This window comes from Dendrobium catenatum, unplaced genomic scaffold, assembly GCF_001605985.2.
Source record: "Dendrobium catenatum unplaced genomic scaffold, ASM160598v2 fragScaff_scaffold_1117, whole genome shotgun sequence".
NCBI lineage: Eukaryota > Viridiplantae > Streptophyta > Magnoliopsida > Asparagales > Orchidaceae > Dendrobium > Dendrobium catenatum.
This window is the reverse complement of record NW_021319579.1, coordinates 3,364,029-3,375,312: the sequence shown is the minus strand read 5'-3', so window position 1 is coordinate 3,375,312 and position 11,284 is coordinate 3,364,029. Positions and strand designations below refer to the sequence as shown.

The 11,284-nt window shown below is 32.8% G+C and overlaps 1 protein-coding gene across 2 annotated transcripts in view; it reads left to right on the top strand.

The window, feature by feature from the left end:
* Positions 1-2,912: 2,912 nt before the first annotated feature.
* Positions 2,913-11,284, top strand: part of LOC110103225 (UDP-N-acetylmuramoylalanine--D-glutamate ligase) — a 36,354-nt gene continuing 27,982 nt past the window's right edge. The window contains exons 1-6 of one of the 2 annotated variants that reach the window (XM_020831836.2): positions 2,913-3,106; positions 3,181-3,299; positions 8,178-8,282; positions 8,370-8,513; positions 9,183-9,299; positions 10,326-10,436. In XM_020831836.2, the coding sequence (XP_020687495.1) occupies positions 3,189-3,299; positions 8,178-8,282; positions 8,370-8,513; positions 9,183-9,299; positions 10,326-10,436 (588 nt within the window). In that variant the 5' untranslated portion in view covers positions 2,913-3,106; positions 3,181-3,188. Of the gene's footprint in view, positions 3,107-3,180; positions 3,300-7,881; positions 7,978-8,177; positions 8,283-8,369; positions 8,514-9,182; positions 9,300-10,325; positions 10,437-11,284 lie in introns of those variants that run through there. The other variant, XM_028698662.1, reaches the window with a different exon arrangement.

Genomic DNA, 11,284 nt, shown 5'->3' with positions numbered 1-11,284 from the left:
CCTTCATTGCGTCTTGTGTTGTCTGGATGTATCACCTTTCTGACCTAGGGTGTGACATCATCATCAACTTATAATTTATTTCTTGTAGGTGATTATTCATCCTATGATGATATATGAAGTTATTGAACAAGATTTATATATGTTTATTATACAAACTCCTACTCAGGTTATCGTAACTATAGTTACAAAGAGGAAATTGAGCACTCCCTTCCATTTTGAGGAAAAAGTAATAAAGGCATTGAAAAACTAGTCATATGCAAATCAAGCCAAGCTTATTTATGAATTCATGGTTGAAGCTATTTTTAATCGTTGTATAAGAGTCGAGGAGCGACCGAATTTGGATGGAGCGTAATCAAATATTGTTAGAGTAAAATTAAGTACTTGAAATAGTCTAGTATATATATTTATCATAACATGAACAAGTCAATCCAAAGTTCCGCATTCATAGAGACAATGTTGTGGATGAAGTGTAGAATGAGCATGAGACATAAGACAAGGTGGAGAACATAGCGAACCAACCCTATAGGAGGAGTTCAATAAGGTATGGGATAAGGCATCAACCATTGTGCCTATATAACAAGAATTTGAGAAGGCTGAGAAAGTTGGTCCATCTATTGAATTTATGCATGGGAGTGATGCATAAATATTAAGGTTTTAAAGAAGGACATCAAAAGAATAAAAAATAATTTAATTAGGATTCATAGATCCATCAAGGAAGAGGCAAAAGCCTAGTGTTTTATTCAACTTGATTAATTAGGAGAAATTATCCTACTTCATTCTTGCACATCAAGGTGGGTTGGCATCTCCAAGGAGAGGGAAATAGAAGGGGCAATGAAGCATAATTTAGTTATAGTAGTTAAATACTTCTAGTATATTTATAGATAATAAGGTGAAAAATATTTTACTTCATTGAAATATGATTCTAATATTTGAATAACATAATTTTTTTTTTATAACGCAATGATTCTTTATATTACTAAAAAAGAGAGTGAAAATGGTGTCACTTGAAGACCTATAAATTGAGTGTAGTTGTGTTGGATAAATCATTTGATCAATGTTACGTATTGTCGGTCTCTATTTTTTATATGCTGAAGAACGAACATACATTAAGTGAACTTATGTGGTACTCATGAAGATGAAGGCTTCATTTGAGACAGATTTTTTTACTGCTTCTTAGAGTAGCTTTCTAATACAAAAATTAAATTTTTTGTATTATTAATTTTTTTTAAGAAGCAATAAAAAAATCATCCTAAACGAAGCCGAAAAGTTTATGAAGTCATTGGTTGATGCAAAGCTTATTTTTTTTTATAAACAAATTGGAACAAAATTTATTGTATTGTAAGTGATATCTCAATTCCTATGATGTCCATGATGTTATATGGAAATGATGAATATGTCATGCAAATACTTCCCTAGGTTGTTGGAGTTAGGATTTCTGACAAAAAAATATGAACTTTTCTTATTATGGACATGAAGGAGGGTCAATATATAAGAGGTCCCTAGGTCTTTAAAAATGTAATTAATTTAAAGTTTTAAAGAAAATTTAAGTAGGAAATACACATATTTTGATGATTATTTTATTTCTTATTTGCAGCAATGATTGTTGAGTACATACAATATGACCTATCATATACTTGATTTAAAAAATTATTCTGAAAAATTACACCTAATCGCATATAATTTTTTTAATTAGGATCTCTTATATATAAATTTATTTTATAATAATATAGATCTATAGGTCCATTTATAATTGTGATGTAAAAATTAATTTTCATGTACATTAAATCTTTCATTACTTGATTTGAATAACATATAATCATATTCAAACAAATTATAATAATTGAACAATTATGACATCACAGTTAACCAATTTTCAAACTATATTCGAATCTTTTTTTTTTTTTTTGAACTCGGTATATACCCGTTGTCACTTCCGTAGAGGAGGCGCTTTGGGGAGTAGCTAATCCCTCAATGGCCATAGCGGCAACCAACCCCACAAGTGTCAGACCACGCATTTATTTTCTTCGCACTTATGGAGTCACGCCGCTTGAGAGAGAGGAATCAAACGTGGATTGGAGATTCCCAACCATGCTTGCCCACCAACTTAGCTAAACTCGGTGGGGATAATACTATATTCGAATCTTGTTTTATCATAATTTGATTTGAACACAATGTGAAGATGTTCAGTCAAATACAAAACTTTATTTGAGACGATTTTCTTATGGCTTCATAAATCAGCTTATAAGTAAAAAAATTAAAATTTTTATACTAATAAACTGCTTTAAGGAACAGAAAAAAAACCATTGGGATGATTTTCCTATTACTTATTAAAATCACTTTCATAAATTTTAGTTTTTTAACTAAAAAACTGCTTTTAAAAAAACAACAGGAAAGCTTAGACAAACTAAGGCTTTGTTTGTTTGAGCATTTTTTTGCCTTTTTCGTTTGGAAATAGAGGAATTTTTTTGTTGTTGTTTGGTTCGTCAAATCACGTTCCCAATAACTCCTTTTTTTTTCATTTTTCTTCAGTTTTGAGAAAGCTTTTTATATACGCTTCTCCATTAAAAAACTCCATTTTTTGAGCTAATGTTTTTTAAAACTGTCTTTTACAAAAGCACCAAGAAAATAAAGGTTTCGTTTAATTGGAAGTTTTTGATGCTTATTCTGTTTTAAAACGACAAATTTATTTCTTCTTTGTTGTTTGGTTTGTCAAATCACGTTCCCAATAACTCCATTTTTGTCATTTTTCTGCCGTTTTGAGAAAGCTTTTTATATATGCTCCTTCATTAAAAAATTTCATTTTCTAAATCAATATTTTTTAAAATTGTCTTTTGCAATAATACTAAATAACCAAAGGAAGCCTAAGCTTAAATGAGTGGAAACGGGTATATTTCTCATATAAAGTCCAATTTCCGTTGAGAATTCAAACAACTCGCCCTAAAAAAGTACTGGATTATCACGCCTTCATGGAACTGAGATGCATTCCTCACGAATTTTTGTCGTATTGTCGAACTGGACTCTATGCACTGAGATGCATTCCTGCTTTCTTACGGCCTTCATGAATCACGCGAAAGAGAGAGAACACATGACAGCGACAAGATTTTGGGTAGGCATCTCTCTACTCTCCGCTAATATAAGAAGAACTAACTTGCAGTGGGTAACATAGGCTTTTTTCCGTAGAAGACGAGATGGGTTCGCTCTTTCTATCTACAAGCCTTCAGGTCTTAAGTTTGCTTCCTCCTTCGCGTCTTCGCGGTATTCGTTGCTCCAAAGAAGATCTCAAAGGGCAGCGGGTCGCGGTGAGCCTCCCCATTCCGCTGCATTTTAGGTTCTTGGTTACCGCAAATCAATTTTTTTAAATCTTTGATTGTGCTAAATGTTTTCCATTTTAGATGCGCGTTGATGAAAAGTCGTAAAAAATCATTTTTGTCGAATTTGCTTGTGAAGGAGCGGAGTTATTTTATGAATTTGGTATTATGCTTGTTAGAAATGTTTATTAATGCCGCAGCTTGTTCTTACACACCGGTAAGGTTGTGCAGAAGAACAGCATCAATGAAAGCTTGAATTGTAAATTTAATTGTTGATTATTTTCTTTTGTAAATAGGTTTCAATACAGTTTTTTCTCTCTTTTTTTGGAAAAGAAATCATTCTAAATAAACGCAGAATTATGGCTTGATGAAACTCGCAGTTTTTTTTTTGTTTTTTTGTCATGGACCGCTGGGATGCAGTCCAGTTGCTTTAGTCATGAATTTGATCACAAATTCAATCTTAGTATTGAATTGAAGTCCTAAATGCCTTTTACAGTACCATTTAAAGAACCTCTTGAGTGTTCCTTGTGAGAGAGATGGAGAAATTTTGTAAACGAGAAGAAATTCTCCTATTCCCTAAAGCCATCCATGGTAGTGAGGTAGATTACAAGCACCTAAAGTACGGATGGGTTGGATCAGGGCAAGTCCTTATTGAGCACACAATCTATTTTTCCAGTATTTTCCATCCACTCATGAGAATATGGATAATCGGCATATGGATATGCACATTACTCCCTCAACACAATGCTTAAACGTTCGGATAGGACAATTGGCCATGTGGCCTTATAATTTTGGGTTCAAAGGCAATGTTATTCATCTATTAGAGATCTGCGACTGCTTGCCCCTTACATTGTACATTGCTATACTTGAATCTCAACATTTCTAATCCCTCAGTCGTAATTTGATCACGAATATGACTGCCATACTTTGCAAATCTTAATATTTGCATTTATGCTCTATCTCATATAGACTTCATAAGTTTTTTGACCTGTGAATGCTAGTCCAAATCTAGACTAAGCAAAATTTCCTCTTAAGTTTTCATCTTTAAATCTTAATTTAGCTGTTTTCTTCGAAAGGCACCTTTAGACCACACTATCATGGTTTCAAGTAGTTAATAGCCAGTGAAGATACCCTAAATTTGTTTTAAGGCCAAAGGGTACAATGAGATAATGTTTACCTCTAGGGTCTCAAATTATATAGAAGCTGGGATCCATCCTACTATTACCCTTATTGGTGTCTTACACGTGTAGTATGAAATATTTGCTACTATATGTTTATTAAATTTATGATAGACTTGCACAAAAAGATATATTGCCTCATATTAGATCTTTAAGAACCATTGTAATTAACAATAAATTGACATCATACTTGAAATGAAAAGGTCTTGATGCTTGCATGCTTTCAATCATAATTGAAAGTCAAACATCTCATTATCATCAATTAAGTTATTTTATACAAAATGTTCTTACTAGTATACTCATTTGCATCATTTAAGAGCTCCCAATTCCATATGGATCCTAATTATGTATCATTTAGATATTGCAATTTAAACATGTAAGTATTCATCATATTTGTTTATTGAGACTTATAATCACAAACAATTAACCAACAATAAGGAAGCTATGATTCTATAAATGTAAACGAAGTGCAACGTAAATGTCATCTATAATCATTCCTTTTAGATTTCAGATTAATTTTTAGGGTTGTAAGTGAGTTAAGCCGACTTTTGAGTTGACTTAAGCTCGACTCGATAAATGGCTTGTGAGCCGAGCTTGATGAGTTAAAGAGCCAAGCTTGAGCCAACCTTGATTGCACTCGTTACCTCGCGAGCTATCTTGTTTAAAAAAATATTAATTTATAATACACTTAAAATAATTAGAATTCAAGAGTTTAAGCATAAATTTATTAAAATATTTATAAATTATATCACATTTTCTTATATTAAGTGATCCTTTATTATTTCTCTTCTAATTTATCATTTTTTTTTATAATTTTATTGTAATAATTGTTGAATCATAATCATTTTATTTCTTTTGTAATATCTCGAACCCGTCCCGCGAAGATTAAGGAGACAAAGATGAAGGAGATGTCGATTGGAGTCATAAAATCTGAAGGGGGGTCGATTTCATCATTTTAGGCGGTGTCGAAGAAGTCAAAGTGAATTGATGTCGTTTTCTGTCACCTGGAGTCGCAAAACTGAATGAGCAAGCCGTGTGAAGACGATGAGGTCAAAGTGTTCTATCGATTGGGAGACGAAAGGATGTGTTTGTTGTTTCATTTCCATGAGGAAGGCGAGGAGCTTTTGTTGTTTGAAGTCATAGGGCTTGTCTTTATAAAAAACGAGAGGAGAAGGAGAGAAATTGTGCTTTAGCGACAAGCATGGAAGAGGAGAGCGGACGATCAGGCTAGGGGACGAGCAAAATTCAACTTAAGGAGTAAGAAGTAAGTTTTCCTATTTATTAAAATTTTGTCTAAATCTAGATTATAATTTAGAATTATTAGATTAAAATGATTAATGTTAATATATGCATATATATTAGAAAAAATAAGAAGAATAAACTTAATATTTATATATGATTTTAATTAAATAATTAATAAGTCAATTATTACGAATCTAATTAAAAGAGTGGTTATAGGGGAGGAAATTTATATTCTATAATATTAAATTTAAAATATCTTAATAAAGAAATTTATTTAGAAAATAATAATATGTAAATTAAAATTTAAGATTAATAACAAATAAATAGAGAGTGAGCGAGCGTATGTTTGAGAGATTTAATTTAATTAAATTATAAATCTTGAAATGAACGAATTAAAGATTTTTTCTTTGATAGAAAATGAGAGTATATTAAATTAATTATAATTAAATTATGTTTTTTCCATATTTAAATGATAAAGTGAAGAGAAGAAATTTTATCATTTAAAATAAGAACTATTTAAGTATATTTATTTAATAACTAATTAGAGAGAATATGATTAGATATATAAGTAAATAGAACCTCATGAAATTATGTATTATTATCAGTGTCATATTATTGATGTAAAAAAAGGAAAAAAAAAGGGCAAAAGTTATTTAAATCAAGATGAATACTGATGTCCTAATTTATAATAATGATATTTATTTCTCTTACACATGATGTATCAAGTAGTATTATTATGTAATTACTTATTGTTAATGTTTTATGATTTTTCTTATTTAAAGACAATTAATCATGTTGAACTGAAAGACTTAAATTTTATATCATAGAGATGTTATCTATTAAATGTAATGATGTTTATTATATAAATCAATATGAAATGATATGATTTATGTATAATGATTGCATGTACATATTGAATGATGGAGTACACCCTCTTATGGTACTAAATGGGGGAGCATGCAGTTAGTGCAGAATTACCATCTACACTGACTGAGGATTTGGAAGTAGTTTTAGAACCACTAGAGCTTACAAGAGTAAGATCAGATGAAGAGGGCAACAAATAAGTGTTGATTAGATGGAGAGGCCTCCTCGATTTTGATGTTACTTGGGAGCCATTTGACAGAATGAAAGATCAATTTCCTTCATTTCACCTTGAGGACAAGGTGAGTCTTTCGGAGGGGAGTAATGTTAGGTCGACCCCACCTGGGCCGGCTGAACCGATCCAACCTGGACCGGTCCTGTTTTATTCCAGGTGGCCCCACATGGGGCGGAACCAGGGAAAGGAGGGGGGAGCCCTTGTGGGCCCAAGCTTGGATTAAATCAAGTGTTGGAGGAAAATTTTGAATAGAAGGGTTGTTTAGGGGTTTTATATTGGTCCTTTGAAGTTAATTAGGGGCTAAGGGGAGAATTAGGGTTTCATCTTAAATTTGGCTAAAAAATTGGGATCTTCTTGGAGGTTTGGGCTCTAGTCTTCTCGGGTAGAGATTTTTCAGAGTTTTTCTTCCTCTCGAATTGAAGAATCCTGTGTCGTTACTGTTTTTATTCATCTACTAATGGAATACAAGTTATTTGCTTTGATTTTCTTCAGATTTCTCTTCAGTTTTCTCTGTTTTCTACTGGATTTGACTATTTTCCTGATGTAAACAGCAGTAACTTTGTTGTTTGTTCATCAATTTGGGTTAGGTTTGCTTGCGAACTCAAGTATTACCTTAGGGTTATTTGCGAACTCAAGTTTTTCATATCAAGTTGTTTCTTTGATCAAATTGATCAAAATTTTGGTTAAAAACAATGGTTCGAACTATTCATTGCTAATTTTACAATATTCATTGGCTAATTTAGAAAACTATATGCTAAATTTACATATGAACTGTACTGAGCGTGTTTGGTACATAGATCATACATTATAGATAGATTGGCGGGTCAAACTCATAGGGGCAATTTGTGTAAGAATTTCACTGAATGGTATGAGTAATAAGCCCTACAAGATGCACATTGCGTTTGAACTGTCACTTCTATGGTTGATCTAATCAACTAACTTGGCATAAGAAAAATCTATTTTCTAATGATTTTGATGGTCTAATCTAAGTTTTATTGACAGCTCTTATGAGTATACTAAGTCATAGTCCTTGTAGTTATCGTCTAACAAGACTGTTTAACCCTTGAGCTGCTAGAAGTTCAACATGCGTTGCAGTTTGGAAGTAAAAGTCTTTCTTTTATGGCGATTCAAAGTCCTGATCTCTTTTTTAAAGGTCAGAAGTTATAGAACTCAATGAAGAGGTTAATGGAAAGGAAAATCTTTCCTAGCGCTAGATGTGCGCCTGGTATTATGTGGCCATATGCTGCATATCTGTGGGAGTAGTTCTGTACTTATACAGTTTTTCCTCAAAAATTTATAGCATTTTTTTTATGCAACTTATTTGAATGACCTTCTGAGTCTTAATTTTGACAGGTTATAGGCCTAGGCATCTCCGGAAAAGCTGCAACAAGGCTGGCACTTGCTAGAGGTGCTTCTGTTCTTGCTGTTGATGGGAATGAACAATTAATCCCATTAGAAGTGAGCTTTATTTGCTATTATATAGTTTGAAGTCGTTCTTTGTCAGCTTTTGCCATCTCTGACATATATTACGCTGTGTCGTTTCAGTACGAACCTGAATTTGCAGAATTTACAAATTTGCAAACAATTCTTGGTGACTGTGACATTGCACAGCTGGAACATGCAGATAGGATTGTAGTTTCTCCCGGAGTTCCTCTTGAGGAGTATGCGATTTCAGCTTTGATGAAATCTGTAATTGTCACTAACCTGAGCTGAAATTCTACACATTTTGGTACCATTTTATGAACTTTATGGCTTGTAGATTGTCACAATCACTTCACCAATCCCACCCTGCTAGCATGCTCCTCTTGTAGACGCACACACTTGTTCTGCTCTTCTTATTCTTGTTAATGTTCAATCTCTTTGTATTTGTATCGCAGCTTGTGTTTTTATTTTCTTCATGGTATAATTCTCTCCGCTGTTTGTATTTTGAGTTTCAATCATCTTATCTTGTATTTGAATTATGCTGCTCATTCCTAGCTATTCCTGAACATTTTTTGTAAACGATACAAATTGCCGTTGATTTATTTTTTTGTTATTTGTTTGTTGAGCAGATTGTATAATGAAAAATGACAACTTTTAGTTCTCTGGATTTTTAGAGAAAAGAACTCTTCCTCTATATTATAGCATCGTTTTTCTCCTTATTCAGAATCCCATCTTTCCGTTGCCTCATTAGTAATATACTGGTTCAGCTTTTGGAAATTAATTGATTTGCCATTGGAAGCTTAAACAATCTGAGTTTTAATTTTTTTTTTTGTAATGAAAATGTTTTCTGATGAACAAATATACCTTATTTGATATTTTCTTAAATGCTTCATAATATGTTAATAATGCCAACTTTATGCCATCGCAAACAAGCAGGGGAGGAATGTAATGTCTGAGTTGGATTTTGCAGCAGAGATTTTACCCCCCAGTGTCAAGGTTTTGGCTGTTTCAGGAACAAATGGAAAATCAACTGTTACATCTTTTGCTGGGCAGGTATTTTTTTTTCTTGTAATATTTTCAAGAAGTTACAATCTTGTTTAACCACCTAGGACGATGGTGCAACTATTCAATGAATTTCTTACTGCCTAACCTCTCAAGTTAGGATTTGCGAGCTCTGAAAAGTTCATTCTAAGAGGATGATTCAAGTTGAATTTTCAGGAGATAGATTAAGCTGTAGAGAAGCACAGCTTAGAGATTTTACCCTCCTTGAGGACTCTTATAAAATGTTGTTGATATTTTCTTAAACCTTCCTATGATGGTATATTTAAAATTAAAAGAAGGGGAGCTCCCTTCTCATTTAGCAATAAGGGACTATATGGTGAGCTGCCCTCATTATTATTATTATTATTTTGTGTTGGTTGGGGGAGGGGGGTGTTGAGAAAGAAAATAGTGGTCTCCCTTCTCTTCTCATGGTTTAGAAATAGAAAGGAGGTAGATATTTGGTTTTGCCTTGGGTCCTCCTCCATGTTCAAAGGAGGTTGTAGCCTCTCTTATAAAGGTCACAAGGCCATTTTTTTCCCTTTTTATTTTTTTGCTCTTTTTTTCTTTACAAAAATATCTTTTACTGGATTCATGAAATTCTATCTCAAGAAAAGCTCAGCTCCCGGGTTCATTCCTATAAAGCTTCGCTTGTTGAGCAGTTTATACATTTTTTCATATAGAACACTTATTATCAATGATTTTTGAAATTTGTTCAATGAAGTGATGGAAGAAGTTGATCACTATAGGCCTTGAAATTTTGGCGGTTAACTGTTGTTGCCTTGAGAAAGAAGATTATGCACAATATGATAGGGCAGATCTTTGTTGAATAGCTTGTTGCAATTGCTAAGAGCAAAATTGCTGTGAAATGCAAAGAAAATTATGCCCCGTTCTATATGCAAGTCTAAATCAGCATATTCAGGACCGTACGAAACAAATAGTCTGCAGACTAATCCATGTATGATGATGCTTTTATATATTCTGACAGGACTGTATTGGTTAAAAGATTTAACGTTACTTCATTGACCTATGCTTATGCAGATGCTTGATCATTTGGGCATCAAAGCTTTCGTTGGGGGGAATTTTGGGAAGCCACTCTCTGAGGCTGCTATATTATGTCTAAATTCATCTTCAGTTGAAGATATATATCAGGTAATTGATAGTTGAATAATCTCTTCCCACTTTGAAGACTCTTCAATGGAATTTTGTTCCATGAAAAATCATTTTGATTGCCTTCATATATTCAAAATGTGATTAATCTGTGGTTCATACATTTTAAAACTTTCATCTTAAATGTGTAGAAGCCGTCGCCTTTTTAAGAATTCTGTACTTTTGTAGTCGCTAATCGTTGCATGCTTCAAATGCTCTAATTTGATTTGTCCATTTCTAAAACCCATTTCTGTTCTTTCCTATGTTCTCTGGATTACCATCTTTATGCTAACGAAATGGTGAAATGGAAGCTGTTGCTCTAAATGTTGGGTATTATCACATTTTGGTTTTAAAAATAAAGAATAAATAATGTGCTTTCGAATATTAGGAAGACATTTTTCTCTCTTGGATTGCATGTTGTGGGAAAGAAGTGGCTAGGAAAGTTTAGGTTTTTTATTCTTTCAATGAATATTTATACACAATACCAGTATTTAGATTATTTATTGAACAACAACAACAACAACAATATCAAGCCTTTATCCCACTACGTGGGGTCGGCTACATGAATCTTTTTCTCCATTGTGTCCTATTAAAAGTCAAATTCTCGTTTAAATCTAATAAAGAAAGGTCATTCCTAATATTTTCTAACCAAGTCTTTATAGGTCTACCCCTACCTTCTTAACATAAGTCAAATCTAATACCTCTACTCTCCTAACCGGGTCATCGCAAGGCCGCCGTTTTATGTGACCAAACCATCTAAGGCGACTTTCTCTAATCTTATCTTCTACTGGAGCTACTCCAACCATTTCACTTATTTAGATTATTTATTGAAGAAAAAAGAAAATAAATAA